This window comes from Prinia subflava, chromosome 4 (genome assembly GCF_021018805.1).
Source record: "Prinia subflava isolate CZ2003 ecotype Zambia chromosome 4, Cam_Psub_1.2, whole genome shotgun sequence".
NCBI lineage: Eukaryota > Metazoa > Chordata > Aves > Passeriformes > Cisticolidae > Prinia > Prinia subflava.
Genome location: NC_086250.1, coordinates 59,893,573 through 59,912,952, shown reverse-complemented (window position 1 = coordinate 59,912,952; position 19,380 = coordinate 59,893,573). Strand labels below are relative to the sequence as shown.

The 19,380-nt window shown below is 38.4% G+C and overlaps 1 protein-coding gene across 1 annotated transcript in view; it reads left to right on the top strand.

Moving 5' to 3' along the window:
- DUS4L (dihydrouridine synthase 4 like) overlaps window positions 1-18,321 on the top strand; it is a 37,760-nt gene extending 19,439 nt beyond the window's left edge. Inside the window, exons 10-14 of the mRNA XM_063396875.1 lie at window positions 1,516-1,666; window positions 5,900-6,035; window positions 8,556-8,667; window positions 15,894-15,994; window positions 17,362-18,321. Of these exons, the coding sequence (XP_063252945.1) occupies window positions 1,516-1,666; window positions 5,900-6,035; window positions 8,556-8,667; window positions 15,894-15,994; window positions 17,362-17,400 (539 nt within the window). The 3' untranslated portion in view covers window positions 17,401-18,321. The remainder of the gene's footprint in view (window positions 1-1,515; window positions 1,667-5,899; window positions 6,036-8,555; window positions 8,668-15,893; window positions 15,995-17,361) is intronic.
- The last annotated feature ends 1,059 nt before the right edge of the window (window positions 18,322-19,380 follow it).

Sequence of the window (19,380 nt, the reverse complement as noted above, 5' to 3'; positions counted from 1 at the left end):
CTCCTGTATTTCAGTGATGAAAGCAGTTCTCCTGCATTTCAAGGATATTCAGTAGTTCTCCATGGATAAATGTTTCCAGTGCCTTAGAATATACATGCTACTTAATTCCAGGCTACTTGAAATAGAAAGAAAAAATGCATGGTTTTAGTTTCTCCTGAGGGAAATGTACAGAGGCACTTACATATATAACAATGTCAGACTAGGCTACAGTACTATATTCTTAATATTTAAGTACCAGAAATGCAAGTAGACTGTTCTATTATTTTTTAAGATCATGTTTAGTATTCTTACAGGTAAGCCTTCAGTAAATGGTTGAAGATTGAGAACTAATGTATTTCATTTACTGTGTTGAACTGCTGTTGAAGACTTTAACCAAAGTTTGTTTTTGAGTTGGTGATGGTCATTGATTTTGTGGAAAGAGAGAATAGGGCTGAAGGGAAGCAGTGATGAGATACCCGCCCCATAGCATGAAGGGATAGGTTACTGCAGGCCTATTCTTCCTATATCACAGGGACATGCATTGTTTGAAGCTTCATTTCAGGGTTTTTTACCATCTAAATAACTTAGGCATATGAGAGAGACAGTCATAAGTTATGATACTCACATGTGCTTTTCTTTGCAGTTGACTTTGCCTGCAAAATGCCTACAAATGCAGCAGCAATTTAATAACATCTGGCCAAAATATTCTGCAATATTTCTCTCATGAAATGTGTATTTTGTTGATGTGCAGGAGGAGATTTAAGGTGCTGTATTGGTTGTAGGAATGTCTGATGACCTTACATTAAAGATTGTAATATAAACTCTTAACTGGGTTACATTTGGGGTTATGTGATGTAAGTCCTAATTAATTATTTTGTCCTTTGGAAGGTGTTTGCTGAAAGGCAGATGGAAGACAGCTGAGTTGTAGCTTTCCTCCTCCATTCTTTTTATGATCTTGTTACAGTTAGTAGTTACTACTGATTTTACTACTGCTGTGTTACTACAGTCTTCCTATTTTGATGGATGTTAAACAATTTTCTCCCTCTATGATTGAAGCATGAAGTAGACCTTTCTGTCATAACTAAAATATGTGAATCTGAAAAAATAACTCTGTGTGAAGCAAATACTTGAGAACATACTACTTCTTTTCACTTCTCTTTCTCTTTTCTCACTACTTGTCTGCTGGGGAATTTTACCTCCATTGTCAGCAGTGACATTTTAGCACCGTAGGGTCTTTGGTAACATCTGTAGAGTGAGTTGCTTTGGGCTGATCCCTGATGGCTGGGTACAAGTATTTGAAATACCTCTTCAAGCATATTTTAGGCCAGGGTTTGTCATATTTCTGGGAATGTGCTAGAGCACTTCAGGATTTATCAAGACCAATCTTTAAAATGTATGGATGATATAACTAATGTCACTGTTTGTCCTATTACTGTTTGCTGAGCAGAAAGTCAAAGTACATATTTCTGCTACTAAAGTCTGATTTAGCACACATGCACACCCACAGATGTAAGAACAGACTGTTTTTGTTTGCAGATGCTGTTAGAGAAGTCAGGAAATACTCATCTGTTCATGTGAATGAAAAGGTTGCAAATGTCAACAGCAGTGCCTTTGATCATATTCAGATGAAACTCTTTCGGTCACAAAGAAACCTGTATCTCTCAGGTTTTTCCTTATTTCTTTGGCTGTAAGTATAACATTTTTCTAATGTTTACATAGTATGTTTATTACAGGAACTATTGCACGAAATAATTGTAAAGATCAGAAGGGCAATTTCAGGAGATTCAAGAATTAATTGTGACCAAGTTGGCTACAAGGCAAATAAGATCAGGGAAAATAATACTTTACAACTGTTTAAAGGTTAGAAGGATGTGTGAGCAGCACATGGAGAGAAACGTTTTGAATGCTTTAGAAAAAATGTATTTTGCAGAAGCTTCTTTGGGGAATACTCACTTGTTTCCTTCCTTAAACTTACACCCTTTGTTTTGCACATGGAAAACTGGAATAAAAGAACCCTCAAAACCTAAAGTGCTGTTAAATAATATTGTTATTTGGCAAGGTGGTGTCATTGCTGTGTTAAGAAGCAAAGCTTGAGCCTGACCTGAGCCACTTCAGCTCTTGAAGTTAAGAACTGTAGGATAATATTCCAGCTTTCAAGGAAAGATTCAATTGTATTTCAGATCAAACACTTTGTGGCAACTTGCCTGCTATGGTGTTATGATCTTAAGTCTGGTACCTCTTTCAGGATGTTTAAGTATAGCTACTAAAACAGGGTGAAGGAGAGGACAGTTCTGTTGCATACCTGTAGCAACCAAGACTGCCTGTGAATGAGTAGCCACAACAACCTGCAGATCTTATCAGTTGGGCTGGGGCACATGAAGTCACTGGACACAGATAATGTGAACAAACAGAAACAGACCTGTTAGTCTGATGGTTTCCTATTTGTATATTTTTGTGGTGGCTGGACAAGGAGTGTTGGTCCTCTTAGGAGTTCCTTCAGTGAACTGCTTGACATTGCCTCAATACTCAAGAGGAGCACAGAAAAAGAAAATCACAGACTCATGCCAAACTTCTTCCCCTTAGAGTGATGTATGGCAATTTTAGCAGACCATTAAGCATAAAATAGTGTCAAGGAAAAAGGAATTCGAAGCTTGAGCAGAAAAGCTTTGGAAAAAACAATATGGCGGTAGCCTTGCTCAACAGTGATAGGAACGCATCAAGTTCTTTGTCTTCTTACAGAAAGGTTAAGTAAATATGCACAAATATGTTTTTAATCTCTGCTCCAAGAGGAATAGCTGGATTGTTTCCTACACAAGATTTGGAAGCTGTTCTCTCAGGATCCTACTTACATTCAGCTTCCAAGGAAGAAAAGTTGTCAAGTGACCCCAGTAGATTATTTTGTATAAAAGCTCTGCTCTTGAGGAGGTATGCTTGAGGCTTTTTTGAGCTGCTGGCCTTTCACCAAGATGTAGGAGAAATGAGCACTCCTCCAGTAGTCAGTAGATCAAAGGACTTTTCTTAGTAGAGCTGTTTTGCTTATCCATGGAACAGACATTATGTCTGTCAGAGAAGGGAGGGGCAAGTGTGCCTTGGGTTGCCTTATCCTGCTGTACTGCTATAGCATCACCCAACCAACTTGAGACCCTGTCTAGTGTGAGTGGGTAATTGGATGCCCCTAGCTCATTCTTTATGTCAATTTTGGTTCATTTTAGCACATCAGCCAATAGAAGAATACCACAAGAATGGTGTATGGAGATTGCTAAAATGAAGGAGCTGGGAGCTTGTCACTTCTGGCAAGACAACAGCAGTTGTGGGGTTCAGTGATTGCAGAGCATTGGGTGCAGGTGAAGAAAATGACCTGTCAGGAGGGGTACTGGGGCAAGCTGAGCCCCTCATCTGCAAACTGCACAGGAAAGAGGAGGGTTGTAGACCCTGGACACTGTCCCCTGGGTAGGACAAAGACACCTGTCTGCTAATCTGACCTGGTCCTCTGTTAGCCCATGCTGAACCAGAGAGGGGTAAGAAAGGCTGAAAACTAAAGAAAATCTCAAGGAATCATGAGCCCGCCCCTCACTGGCGCCGTCTTGGAGAGTCAGCAGGGTATTTAACATCACCCCCAGCAGTGGAAGATGCAACTGGCATAGGCCAGCTGGGCATATAAAAGTCTGTGGCATCCTAGGATGGCAGAGGGAGTTGGCCAGTGTCATTGCAAGGCTTAGTTTGAAAGATCACTCTTCTGGGGAGAATCCTGGTGACTGCAAGAAGGGAAACATTGCACCTGTCTTCAAGAAGGACAAAAAACAGGAGGTAAGAAACTAGAGACTGGCCTCCCTGGAAAGGTTATGAATCAAATCTTACTCAAAGACATCTTCGGAGACATGAAGGACATGATGACTTGGAACAGCTGTCACAGATTTACTTGGGGAAGATGATGCCTGAACATCCTTGTTGCCTTCTGCAGTGAGATGAATGACTGTGTGGATAAAGAGCAGAATATCTCTTGTGCAAGGCCTTTGACATAATGTCTTTTAGTATCCTGATAGCCTGACTGTGGAGATACATAGGATACATAGGCAGGAGAAATGGAGAAAAAAGCTGCTGAAAATTCCCTGGACCTTTGGGCCCAAAGGATAATAACATGAATTTCAGCTGGTGCTCCTCAGGGATCAGTACTGGGCTCAAAATTGTTTAATGTCTTTATTAGCAACGTGGATGATAGGATTGAATGTGCTCTCAGCAAGCTGCTCAAGGTACCGAATCAGAGTGGTTGACATCTTGGAGAGCAGTGCTGCTTCTCGGAGGGAGCCAGAGAGGTTGAAGGAATCTGCTGACAAAAATCTCATGAAGCTCAACAAAGACAAATGCAAAGTGTGGCATTTTAATGGATAATCGTGTACAGCATCCAGGCTGGGGACTAGCTGTGTGTGTGGGTAGGAAGCAGTTTTGCAAGAAAAAACCTGGGAATCCTGGTACAGAGCCAATTGTGTATTGAGCTGTGATGGCAAAGATGTAGTTAGGTCAAGGAAAGTGGTTATTCTGCTCTAACACATGTGGTGCTGCAGCTGCAGGACTTAAGTCCAGTTTTAATTGCCCAAAATACTGGAGTACTGCAGTGGGGCACAGAGAAAGTTGGAGGCTGAAATACATGACCTATGAGGAGATGATGAAGGATCTTTCCTTTCAGCCAGAGAAAACTTTGAAGGGAAAATCCTACCAGTTCATCTCAGTGGATGCAAAAAGGAATGACAAGAGGTAACAGGAACCTGAGATGTTCTGACTTGTGATAGAAAAGTACTGCTGCTGTCAAGAGCAGTTAAACACTGGAACAAGCTCCCTGAAGGATGGTGGAATCTCCCATAACTGAAGATTGTAGGAGCTCAACTGGACAAGCCTCTGAGGAATTTGCTCAACCTGTCCTGCTTTCCATGAGATGGAAGCCTCTTTCAACCTATATGATTCTGTGATTCTCTTTTAGTTACGATATTTTAATGACTACTGCATCTGTAAGTTAATAAGTAATAGAAAATTTGCTAATCTGTGGAAAAGTAGTGACATGGAGACCTTAACTTTGTTATTAACCCCCAAAAAAGTAAGAAAAGGACCTTTCAATGAAAAAGCAAGGGGGTGGAGGGAGGCTTAACTTGAAAAGGTCTGTTAATACTCTTCCAATTATGCAAAAGCCAATTACTTGGATTTTCAAATTTCTTTGAAGAGCAGCTGCATAGTTACATTATAAGCATTAATTTAATTCAGCGTTGTGTTGCCTTGATTCAGCAACATTTGAAAGACTTCAGGATGAATAGTGAAAATAGTGATGCAAAGAATCAAGGGAGGTATTTGCTTAGAACTGAGGTGCCATATCAATGCTGGCATCCATATATGTTCTGATTTAACTGTATTGACAGTTAAAGATATTGAAGATTATTATGTTCATACTGCTAATTTTATTCTTGCAAGGCTGTTTATGAGGTTGTGTGATTTTTTTTTGGTTTCACTATACTCATTACCATAACTTGTTTGGCTCTTGTGTTTGGAGATCAATCAGTGTTAAAAGTACTGTGTCATGTGTTTAAACAGCCTTGAAGCAATCAGGTCTCTGACCCTTTATGGCTGTGGGTATTTACAAGGAGGGAGATTGCATATTAAGTAAAAATCAGAATGTCAGTGGATGAAGATATTTTCAGTCTCTCCTGTTACTATTATTTGTAATCAATGAGCCTGGATGTTTTCCTTAAGGTGCTTAAACAGCCCTCTTCTGGTTTTGTTTTTACATCTACTGCCAAGAGAGAAAAGGGCTTGTTTTGGTTTGTTGGATTTTCTGTTTGGTTTTATTTTTGTTGTTTTGGTTTTCGCTTGTGGTTTGGGTTTTTTGTTATTTGTGCTGTAAATTACAGTTCTGTTCACTGTTTTTCTTCACCAGTGTATTGAGACGTACTGTTACCCTTCTTACTCAGTTGGCAAAAGAGATGACATCTCATGCAGCTCTGGAAACACAAGTAAATGATGCTACTGAAGCAGCCAAAAAATACATGGCCGAGAATGAAAAGCTGCAGGAGGTATCTTTGAGCTTCTTCAGTAACTTTGTTTACAGCAAGTAGTTAGTACAAGGTACTCTGAGGATGGTTTGCTACGGAATGTTTGTTCCTTCTGGTTGAAAAAATACGAAAAATATTTTTACAGTGTGTAATTCAGAATACTGAAAAGAAATTATAGTGGCATCTTATTAACAAAGGAAATAGAAGTAAACCAAATAAATGAAGTTCTGTCTTTCCAGTACAAATTTCATCAAAGTAGTAATAGATTCTTAAGCTATGTCTCTGAATTTAGTCATTACAAAATAGAGGGAGACACTAATTTTATTCCTTTAATCACTAACAAATGCCTGTTTAGGCCAAGACTGTAGCAGTCCAGATGAAAAGGCCTACTATATAACTGTTTTCATGCTGACTGTTTCTTCTTAATAGGATTTTCTCCAGTCCTGAATGTATTTTCTAACTTGTAAAATTAATCTTTTCTATTTAATGTATTTTGTATTCTTCTATCTTTTATGGTTGGTCAGCCAATTTCAGAATACTTCCCTTTCTTAGTAGGACACTTGTAATATTAAGAATACTACCAAAAATTTCTTACTTAAAAAAACCACCAACAGACTGAAGAGATGTTATTTTTATGCAAAGAATGCTTAGACTGTGGTTCAATGCATAACTATTCATGAAGGAAAGGCACCAAAGATAATTAAGATAAATGTAAGAAATCTTTTCTTGTAGCTGTTTAGTTTGACTTTTGTTTGAAGAGACTGAAACCTAAGCTGAGTTCAGACATGTAGACATAGGAAGGCTTTTAGAGTTCACCACTTTGTCAAAACTAAATTCCCTGTGGATGTGTACAGGTTTCCTTCCAGTTTGTCTAAAGCAGTGTCTATGGTTACTGGCACTGTCATTTTTTTTTGTAATAAATCTTCGTACAAAGACTCTGGACAAAAGGTACTAGAGGATACAAAAAATCCAGTTGTTTGAGATGTGTTGTAAGGCAAGGATCACTAGTCTCTGTTAAGTGTTTCCCAAGTATAAAATGATTCCAAAATTTGAGTATTTGGTATTTTGTCAAAACGATCCAAATTCTTCCCTCAGCCATGGAATTTGTCTCCTTACTGCCTACGGGTATGTTGGTTGTTGTTTTTGTTTTTTTTTTCTTCTCTGTCCTATTGGGATTTTGCCAAAAGTCCTCTTTTTTGTTCTGCTTTCACATTCACTTAGCAACACATTCTCTTACCCGCTTGTAAATAATAGCCAGAAATTGGAAACTGTAGTCCTATCTCGTTTTATTTGTATGTTTGATTGCATGGTTTGCAAAAACACAGGTAGCCACAAGTACAGGCAACGTGCTGTGGCTGGATCTCTGTTGTGATGGACATGGGAAGTGTTCAGGGTTGGAATACTTCATAGCCACCCTATGGTTTAGGCTTCTCTGTGGCTTGGCCCCTGCATTTGTGTTTATTTACAAGTGTGTTTCATTCCACCATTAGAGAGAAGTGAGAGCAATTGCACATAAGGCACTGGCTGCAAATATAAATACTGTGAGTTTACTCTGGTGTGCAAGGTCTGCACTGTCACCTGTTCAGAGGTTCCATGGAACACAGGACTTAAAAGTTTACAGAAATAGTTATTTGTGTACTAATAGAAAGAGTTGAGCACAAAGCAAAGAAGACAGTTGGCTGTGGTTTTTTTTACCAGCAGTTACATTTCCTCTCAGCTCTTTGATTAAATAGGTTCTGGAAATTTTTTTCAGCTCTTTTCCTTGGATTGTTTATCAGTCTTTATAAACAGTTCTTTTTCTTTTTCCTAAAATAATCTTTCCCCTTTGCTCCTGCCTGTGCCTGGTATGCTCTGATATTGCTAGTTCACCTAACAACTGTTTGTCTCAGTTGTTTTACTTTTCTTTTTCCCATTAAGCATTTAGGACTTTTTTTTTTGCTATTGCAGAGATGTGTGGTTAGATAGTAGAAGCTTTATGAGAAAAGAATCTTACTATGAGGTCTAATCTTACACCTTAAGAGGATGCAGAAGTATAGTAGTGCTAACATTTTTGGAGTACAGGGAATATATTGCCCTTGTGTCAAGTGTTTACATGGCCCTTCCTGGATTCTTTCCTAGTTTTTGTCTTGAATTTCACTGGAAAACTAATCTGGATATTGGAACTATTCTGAAGATTGAAGTATCTGCAAACCTACAAGGAGAGAATTAGAACCAGATGCGTGTAAACATGCAGTGTTTTCTTACTGACAGTCCCAGTATCTTCTGAAAAATCCATTTTATAATCTAAATGGAAGTTGTACACTTGATAGAGACATGCAAAGTACTCTTACACAGGAGCTAACCATTCATTACCTAGAACACTGAGCTTATTTCCTTTTTTTTAATTTGGGAGGTTTCTTTTCTACAATGACTATCTGCCTGTATCAGGTTGGCATTTGATAAAACCTAATACTTCGAAGGATCAGGGCTGACATGGATATTTTACATTAATATCAGACTAATGAAAATAAAATTAATTGTAGCAACTGTGATTTTTAATAGGCTTTAAGTGGAAAAGGAAATGGTAAAAAGAAAGAGTCAACAGATGCAAGTGAGAAAAAGTTGAAGGAGGAAGTTGAACATTTGAAAGCAGAGCTACAGAAGACATCACATGGTGAGTATTAGTTAGGACTTCTTTGCAAATAAGAAAAAGATGATTTTAACACTGAATGTCAAAAAATATTCTAGACATAGCATGAACTAACTTCATCTGTTTCCAGAGCACTTGGCATGGAGTTTCTGTACATTTGACTAGGAACTGACAAAACATGTCATTGCCATCCCAACATTTTAGTAAATGTGTTCATTATGAAAATATGTAAGGTGTAATTAGAGCACCTTGTTTAAGCTGTAATTATTTACAAGATGGACTGATATATTTAAATGGTGTTGACCAGGGTCTTGTCTTCATCAATGACGTGAGGTATGGACTCATTTGCAGGTTGTTTATAGGCATCAGTTTGATCATTCATGTCATAGATAGCAGCCACTCTCCCTGTATAAATGGGGAGGTATTGTGGTTGAGATTCTTTAGTACCATAGGATTTCTGTCAGACAGCAGAAAAGTCCTTGACTAATATTCTAAATTTATATAGGTTCTGCAGCTGAGGTGTTAAGATGTTAGCTTTTTCTAATATTTTCTTTGTTTACAAGGAAACATACCATACAATTTGTAACATAATACTTTTGTTAGCAGCTTCCGTGTTTAAGGTTTAGGTTGTCAAAACTGCTTTATAGGCAGCCCAAATGGAGATAGAAGCAGATTTTACCTGTTTGGTTCTGTCTTACTGGGATCTCAAGGTGTGTGATGCCTGTGAACACCTGCTCATCTGAAATCAGTGTTTTAAGATAACACTGCCTGCGATCCTGTAAACATTAATCAGATGTTCGGACTGTAACAAAAATACAAATTTTCATGGTACGAGATAGTATGTTGTGAAAACATAGCCCCCCTTTCATATTGCCTGACACTGCTACAACACTGTAAGAAAAAATTTTTCAGAAATATTTCATGAATCCTTTTTCACTGTCCACTGGGAATTCAAGTAAGAAATGTACACCAGCTGTTTTCAGCTGGGCTTGAAGCAACAAGAATCTTTAAATTTGGAGTCTCATTAGTTCACATTCTCAGGCATGTCTGTTGGTGGATTTTCCTCTCTCCTGCTGTTTTCTTGAAGAGAGGGGCGGAAAGTGCCTTTGAAGTGACAGGATCAATGGAAAATTTAAATGCTTATGTTGTATTTAAACTAACTGGTGGTATGTAACACTAATATAATGTAAGCTTTTCAGTCAGGAATGCTAGAGAAAGCTAAGGAATAAATAGATTTACCTCATGCTGCTTCAGCTTCATTCCCCCCACGGGATGTTGTCCATCCAAGAGATGTATACATCGAGGCATGCTTGAGTCTTTTGTTAGAGCAAAAGTTGTAGAGAGGGTATTTCTGAGGAGTGAATAGGAAAATATTTATAGCCCTTCTCCTGATACCACCCTGCTCATTCCCAAAAAATCCATGGGTGGTATGGGAATTACCATGGGCAGCTAAGTGGTGTTGAGCTACATCTGTCTTACCTTTTCGTAAGCTTTCTTAAATGTTATTTTGAACAAATTAATAGCCAGAAACCTTTGTACTGGATACAAATAACCACATCTGTAGATGCAGCTTTCTATAGTGTGTTAGAGCATGTGAATGAAATTTACTGGGTTTTTTTGAAATTCCTGCAGCTGGGTAGGCGAATGTTGACTGTCATGTTCACTGTGTGAGCAGTGCATTTCACAAAATGAAAGCTGAGATTGGAAAGTTTGTTTTGCCTCTTCTGAGCAATTTGTTTCATGCTACTGAGCTGACATGACTAAAGTAACTTTTTCTTTGTGTCCGTAAAGTCCAATCCATGAAATTGCAGGGGGAGAGGTGAAGAGTGTAAAGGGTGTCACCTAATAATGAAACAGTACAAAACTAGTATAAAAATGAAAACTTTGCTGGTTTTGCTTTTTGAGGTTTTCTTATTGTTTGTTTTTCAGCTACAGTATTAGTAAGAGTCATAAATTTGGATTTTGTTCTTGGTTGGTTGGGGGTTTGTGTTTGGGCAGTTTTTTGCTGCTTGAAAGGAAAATCTTTCTGTTCTCAAAAGCAGTTTCAAATATCCATTGCTCTGGTTTGGGACACTTACTAAGCTGCTGATGCTTGGTAATACATTATTTTAGAGTAGGCCATGAGCTGAACAGTGGTTTAAGTCAGTATAGTGGCAGCCAGCAAGAGTCCTAAATGTACACCTACTTCACATTTAAGAAAACAGTTTAGTATCAGATTAGTGCTGTGACTTCAAAGGTCACGAAAATTTCCTGTAGAGTTTTGAATCAGTATTTGTGACTGGCAGAGGAAATACTTAATGTCTCATCTTTCTGAAATTCTGACTAAAATTATAGTGTAGACAGATTATTGCAGACTTTCAGGAGACTCATCTCTAGTTCTGCAACTTTCTACCTTTTACAGAAAACAGAGAGTACTTTTTTTTTCTCGCTTGAAGAAAGTGAAACAGTGAAATCCTAAGTTAAGAAGACCTTATTCCCATGCTTTGAACAGGTGGGGAGGAAGAATCAAAATACAAGACTGAGCAGTGAAATTAAATGTGTAAAACCTGAGGAAAGGTTGGAAATTAATTTTAAGGGTTTTGACCAAATTTGCTTTCTTTTCAGGCTTTTCTATTACACTTGATGCTTTTTTTTTATTTATTTTGGAAATGAAGCAAGGAAGGCTAGTTCCTCTCTACTCTATTGCAGACCCACATATTGTTGTCAGGGCTTTATAGGCACCCAGCAGTGGGGTGAGCACTTTGAGAGCCTAAATCCATTTTTAGCATACCTAGACATGTAATAACATGACTGGTTAGAAACCTTCTGAGATGGTGTTTTATTGATACACATATGTTATGAAAATGTCTTGTTGATATCTAGAAATAAATGTACATACTTGTAGCAATACCCAGTACAGATGTGGGAATGTTTCTCCTGCTGCACATTAAACATAATTCTAACAAAATATTGATTCAGGTAATTAAAGGTTCTCAGTATGGCTACTGGCCTCGGACCAGTAGCAATTTTCTGGGGAAAGAAAACATGCCATGGTATTGTTTCATTTTGATGGTTTGGAAAACTAGTCAAAAAACCACAACAAAACAAATTACCTGCAACTGGGCATGAGGTTAGACCTGAGAGCAGTTTCATAAAGCCCTTTGTCTTTCAGTGGTCTTTGTGCTGGGACAGGAACAGGGCTTCATGAAATATGTACTGGCTCATCAAAGTCATTTAGGTGCTTTTGAACTTCAGTCCAACTTTTTCTGAAAGTACTCTGTTTGTATATTGTTGTCATAGATGTATGGTGGGGCAGGAGGAAATTCTAGTGGAACTTCCATGCGTCCTTTAAAGAGATTTGTTTTGTGTAGAGACTGGCACAAGTGTTCTTTGTTTCATGGCTGCATAGTGTTGTAGGAGGCAGGAAGAGAGCAACAATTTGTGTGGAGGGCTGGTTTTGAAATCACTTCTAACTATTGGCTATTCTAGAAAGTGTGCACGTACAGGTGTACAGCTCTCATTTAAATGTGAAAATTACTATGTGTTCCAAATGTGTTAAAAAGTACAGACATTGGGAATACATTTCATAAAAGTGCTGCAAGGGAGAGTTCAGTTTGGCCTTGGTTGCTGGGTAGGCTAGGGCCACATATGAAAACTGCACTGAGCTTCACTGATGCACTCCAGTTTTTAAAACAAGTTTAAAGAGTTGGCCACAGTCTTGTTATTTAGCCAGTGGCAGAGGGAAGTTGAGGAACAAGGTCTGTCTTAACTTAACCTTGCTTTTTACAAAACTGTGAGATAAGCAAGGATGGGAGGCATTGCAGTGTCACGTGCAGTAAGAATTGATACTCGCATTTGTTGATTGGAGGAGATGGCTGCATACAGCAAGCATGGGTTTATTATATGAGGCTGTTTATGCCGTCTGATGATGCTGTAATATCCCTTTGGTAACAAAATTTCATTTGAGGTTGCAAAAGGTACTTGAAGCAAATCTGTAAATTTTTTGGCCCTGCCTTCTCATTTTAAATTCTGACCATTATATCTTAAGAAGAGAATTCAGAATTAGTATGGAGTTACTTGACTGGAGTTGTGTTCCCAGCCTTACAGCATGTTTGTTGGCAAATCTCTTGAGCCGTCAGTGCCTAAATTCTTAAATGTGAATAGCTCTTTTTTAACTTGAAAACTCTTTTAAGAGAGGGCTCTTTTTTGTTCTTCAGCTAGTCCAAATCATTTGGGTTGTAGGCTTGTATTGTGAGCAATGCTAATGTAAGTTCCAAATTGTTTCCTTAGTAGCAAGCACTGTAAATCAAGTGGTTTAGTCAGACCAGGACTACTAGTTGTGCAAGGAGCTGCCCAAAGAATTATTAGTTGTTTCTGTTGCTGTTTGGTTTTGGTTTTAGCGTTAGGTTCTCCATCGTTGTTGAAATGAGGAGATCATAGAAATGCTACAGCTACTGGGCTGTGGCAATGTAGCTCCTCAGAGCAGTTTTAGCCCTCATCCTTAGAATTCAGAGCAATCTGAAGTAAACTGTCTCTCCTGGAACAGGATTCGGAGAATGTGGTGAAAGGACATGTTCTCTACTTTTCCCAGACCATACATGTTACATTAGTTTATGGACCTTAAGTCACACATAAGTGTAAAGGGATAAAGTGGCCCACAAATCTCTTCCATTGAAACACTGCCGTAGGAATAGTTTGTTGATTTTTCTTGGAAGGACAAGGAATGGAAAAGGATAGCCTACCTCTCATATAGTACTGAGGCTGGATTCTGTGTTTGGAACTGACTGATTATTCCTCTCAATGGGTGCATTAATGCAGAAGCAGCATCCCCCCCTCCTGCCTGCTCATGCATTGACTTGGTGGGAGGTGTCAGCTGTGGGGGCTTGCTTGCTGCCAGTCCAGCTGCTGTGCTCCTGTGAGGCAAAGTAACAAGCCAGATGGAAGCCAGAAATAATAACTGAGTGTCCTGTGCACACAAAGGATCTCCTGTTTGCTGCTGGATCCGTATTTGTATGATAGGATCCATATGACCACAGTGTACCTGAGGAACTCTGCTGCGCTGCAGTGCTCGTGCAGCCGCGGAGGAGCTCTGGTGCTTCACAAGGCACCAAGGAAATGGGTGCAATGAGGAATTCATGCTCTCAAAGACGTGATGCTCCTGTTAATTGTGTGGCCCCAACAGGAATGAGTCTGCATTTGGTGGTTTGTTGATGTTTTGGGGTTTTTGTCCATAGCCAACACAGGTGGAAAGGACAATCTGTTCTTTTTCTTCTCCTAGGGTTAGGTGAGGTATTTGTCATACAGCTGTTTTGGTCAAAACATTAAAACAATGCAGTAGCTTGTTTGCTTTCTTGATTTGTAGATACTTTTAGATATTTTGTTCATGTTTTAAAGATAAAGTAGTTTTTAGTTGCAACTCAAGTACTGTGCTGCTACTTACAAATAACTAAATAGTATTAGATCAATAACATTGAGTTGCAACTTCTTCAGAAGTGAGATATTAATTTTTACTATACTATGTTACAAGAATGTTCAAACAAAAGCAAGATTTATCTTTCTAATTATCAGATTCTTGGAGAAGTGAAATAGCATAGGGTTTGGGTTTTTTTCTACAACTTAAAATTCAGAAGTTTATCAAATTGTCAGAAGTTTATTTTATTGATATCCAAATTTTACTATTGAATATTTTAAACAGTATCAAGATCAGAGAGAGAGTAAATGCAGTGGGATTTGACTTGTCACGTGTGGGGAAATCAAAGTTATTCCAAATACTAAAACCTTGATGCTGTCAAGAATTACTTGAAGGATGAAGGAAAATTGTGTAAGAGTATGGAAACGAAAGAAAGGATTTAAAGGGAAATTGTGAGTTTTTAACCATGTTGGAATCAATAGACAGAAGTCTTATTGATTCCAGTGAATCAGCATTTCAGGGTAGGTAAAAGTCCTGTTACAGGAAAACCACTTGCAGAATTCTGAAATGAGAGGGTTTTTTTCATCTGTACATTCAAATTAATTATTTAAAAAATAACAGAAATTGCGGGTGAGGGAGTTCTCCCTCTTGCATGTAGGAGAGTGGTCAGATATCATTTCCTGATGTTTCAGGAACTAGCACCAAAGAGAAATCTGGTTCATACCAGACTGCTTCTAACTCAGCCCTTAACAGAAACCACATCAAGCTCCTCATCTTTTCAGAACAGGCTTTTAGAGGTGCTGCAATTCTTGAGTGCAGTGGAGATTTCTGGGAAAGAAGAGTCTCTCTCAGGCAGTTCACAGTCAAGGGATAAATTCACACATTTGAAACAAGGAAATTCGCAAATCTTCTTTTTTATTTGTACCATCAGATTTGGTTGTTGGGGTTTAAGTGGCCATGTGAGGCAGTCTTACTAGATCATTAACAACATTTCTTTGTTTTCACATGAATAGATCAAGATTTAGACTATGCCTGTGCTGCTGCATCAGAGAAATATAATGATCCCTGAGATACCTATAGCAGAGGAATATGAAAATGTCTAAATGACCTTATGTAAGAGCTTAGGACTAATGCCTTTATTACACTTTGTGCTGTTTTGTCCTGCATTGTAAAACAGCCCCTACGGAGTCCTGGGCTGTTTGGTACTGCACCATAGATGTGCTCTCAGTTTGTGTTGAGATGGAGTAGTGCAATAATTACTTTTTGTTCGTGTTAAAATCCTTGTTTATCCACCCACCACCATTTCTGCGTTTTCATCCATAAGCCAATGCTGCTAAGCAATTAACTCATGCATGGTGAAATTCAGAACAGGGTGAAGAGGTGAGGTCTGTGCTCCTGTAATCATGTATCATCTTCCTCCTTACAATGTTTTGTAGATTATCTCATTTGCTGTGTGAAAATCTTGCCCAGTGTTTGAGGTCCCTCCTCTTTTTAAGAGGTCTGACAGTTTTGATTTTGAAGTTGCAGAGTTTTGTTTTTCCAGAGCTGTCTCCTGCAATGTGACAGAACACTGTAGTCATCACTAATGAGTCACCTCTTTCAGGAGTTTATTGGTCTCACCCCTGCCTCTCTTACAGGCCCTTCCTGTTCCTCGTGCTGATCTTTCTGAACATTGACCATTCTCCTTCTGCTCCCTGTCCTCAGCGTCTCTTCCCGTGCCCAGCTGTGATGCTGTGTTCAATTCTAAGCTTTTTTAGAGGAGGAACTTTCTACTGCAGTGGAGCCCTAATGCAAATCCAGGGCTCTGAGAAACTGCAGGAATACAAATAATAATTAAAACACCAATTCTGGTATTTTACAGCTTTCCAGAGGGCAAAAAATGAAGTGGCTGCAGTTAAAAGGCAGTCTGAAGGCCTTAGAAAAGAATATGATAATCTGATGAAAGAATATGAACAGCTTCAGGTAGGTGGCTCTGGATCACCGTACAAGCACTGTGTTTTGAAATTGTACCAGCAAAATTCTGGGTTTTGGTATTTATTGTGCAAGAGAATTTACCAAAGTCTTCAGGACAGCATAAAGTTACAACTGGCAGCATTCCTTAAACTTCTGCAAAATAGTTGAATTCTGTTTTGCAAAGTTATTAGCGTTTTCTTTTTTGCACTTTGATTGACAAAGCTCAGGTTATCATTAGCTTCAATTTTACTGTTACTTGGAAAATAAGATTCAGATAGTTTTGCAGGTGTGATCAAACTGAAATACTTTAGGAAAATTATAGGAGGTGTTGGGGTATATGTGTGTGGCAGGGGAATATATGCACAATTTATAAAAGTAATTTTATTTTGTGTGCTCTTAAAACATGCTTTTGCAATCCTGGATTATAAATGTTGCAATACTGTTGATACACAAGGATAAAAAAAAAACAACAAACAGCCTAGGCTAAAAGCAGGCTACTATAAAATTCAAACTGAAGCACAAAATAATTAAAAAAAAAAAACCAATCCATATTAATCAAAATTTCATTTAGCTGTTTGATTGAGTTTATGTGTATGGCTATAACACCCATAAGATATGCAGTCAGTATTTGTGGTAGAACTGGGAGTCTGACAGGTGTTCATATGCTCCATACCCAACATCTGTCGTGAGCAAAATTCAGTAAAAATGAAAGATACCCTATTTACAACTAGTAGTCTTGGTAGAAAATAAATGATCATTAAAATTATGGTGACTTGCTTTTCAAGAAGAGTTGTTCCATCCTGTATTAATTTTAAAAAGGTGGTTTTGACCTGGTTATAATCTTTTCTTCCTGTACTCTGTGAAACCACTTACTCATTCTCAGCCTCACCCTGTATTTCTACAGAGATTGCTCAACTGATCTCTGTGTTCAGTTCAAGACCACCATGCATGGCCTGTCCTTGTTGTGCTTCCCTGTGTGATGAGCCATAGTAGTCCTGCTGCAGTTCTAGCAGACTTGTGGTCTAAAACACACATCCTTTCCATCTTCTGTTTACCTTGGAGTGGAAAGAACAGAAGGTGCTGAGCACACAGTAGATGCAGCTCCCAAGGATGAATGAGTTGACAGTAGAAAATGTTTCCTGCTGAGTTTGCTGCACAGCTCAGCTGTACCACCAAAGGGAGCAGAGCTGGGCTGCACAGCCTGGACTGCTGGCAGCAGCAGCTCAGGTGTTCTGTGGGGGAGTGTGGGACTGCAGCTCAGAGAGGTGTGTGGTGAGCAAGTCAGGTGGGACTGCAAATGGGCAAAATGCCGTGGCTGGAGTCAGAGGTTTCTGATCTTGCCAAACTTAAATTATTTTTAATCTGTCTCTTTTCAGCAAAATTTAAATAAAGCAGAAGATAAGAAAGAGCTGTAAGTGCATCAAAGACGGATGGCATCGCTACAGTTGCTTGAAGGAGAAAAGTCTTCTGCTGTTGATGTTCCTGACGCATACCTGAAACAAAACTTGATTTTTCTGAGAAGCACGTGCATTGCAGGTCACTATTCAGAGTCCTCTAATGTACTGGTTGCCAAAATGTTCTGTGTTGCAAATAAAATGTTAAGTGGCTTACCTGGTTTACCATGGAGTTTGTCACTGCTCTCATGAGGAGAAGCTTAAAAATCTTCCAACTCCACCTGGAACAACCTGTTTTCCCAGCTTTTTCCTCCCATAATGGTAACAGATCACCATTGCTTGTAGCATTTGAGTGAGGTTGTATATCACTCTAGATCATAAAAACAGTTACTTAAACCTCCTTTCAGCACCTGTTTGGAGTTTTAAACATTCAGTTCCCAGTGGGTTGAATAAGGCTGTAAGCTTTTTATCAGTGGAAAACTGAATGACAATCAGTCTAAGGAAAATAAAGAAAGAAACATTGCATTTCTAAATCCACCTCACTAGCTTGTGACTTTCACTTTAGCCACATGGATTTGAGTGTATTTTAACAAACAATATTTTGCATGCCTCTGGTTTATTTTTCTTTAATATATTGAGATATTTCAGTTTTGGGTTGGCTGGTATTAGCAGTCTTTGTTTTTACACTCTTTACATTGGTTTACTCCTTATGTACCATCTAACTTCTTTTGCCTCGCTAAGTAAAAAATCTTTTTAAATGTAGATAGTTTGGTTTGTTCTGTTGTTTTCATGGATACAATACCTCAAATAAATGTGCACTGTTTTGCATAAGACCTTTTTGGAAAGTTGTTTTGAGTTTATTTGTTGTATTGAGCTAGTTGGTTCCAGTTTATATTTGAAAGTTTGATATGTTTGTTATATTAAAGGGATTGTTTAAGTTCATGGTTTCTGGATTTATTCTTGTAAATCTCTCCCAGTGTACTGTCTCATCGTAGTTAATAGTTCTATGCACTAGGAATAAAATACACTTGTAACTTGGTGATATTTAACCCTTCTTGAAAATATAGTCTTCACAGTGGTAGTTTTGCTTACTCTGGAAATAGAATTTGTTTAGCTTAGAATTTAAACACAGCTTATCAAATAGTATAAGGCATAATAACATACTATATTAAATAAGAATGCATATTTTTAAAAAAATACTTTATCCTTGCTGAAGTAGAACAGAATGTGTTTTCAGAGATTCTGTGACACTCAAGATTTTTTTTATTCATCTAAAAACGTCCAGGAAAAGTTACAGATTTTTCATACCTGCATACACATGTTTTGAAGATGTAGTTGAATGCATCTTTGTGGGGTTTTTTCCCCGCCCCTTTCTGAAATACTTAAAATTGTGATGGAATGTTATCTCCAGTCAGATCCAAAGCCTGTGGTTGGAAGCCTTGGAGGTATAACAAGAAGTTCTGGTTTAAATAATAGAAGAAAAAACCTGACGTATGTTTCTTACTTCAAGACACTGAACAAAAGCTAATAACTCTTGCTTATTATTTACTGTTTCCTACTCAAATCTCAAACACTTCTTCTGCTAGTGTAAGTAGATAATGGGGTAGAAAAGTAGAAGCTTATAATGGATAATGTTGTGCACTGTGCTTTTCATCCTTAAAAAATTTATCCTAAAAAATAACATGGACTAAAAAATGGATGGCTGTGAATGCAGTAATAGTACTGATATTTCTCCTTGAGAATGAGCACTGCTTTACTCAGTTTTTTGCTGTAGAGCATGATTGAAGTGTGAGGGAGTGCAGGGGGGTCTGCACTCTTGCCTAGGAGCTGGAATGAGGCGCGGTATTTTCAGACATGCAATGTGCATTCAACACATGATAGATTCATGCTGTAATACATCACACAGAAAACCTTGATACCGGGCCACAAGGAAATGTTCCCTGCAATGGAGATTCCTTAAACACACAGACTTTGCATTCTGCCTCCATTCATTTCTGTTGT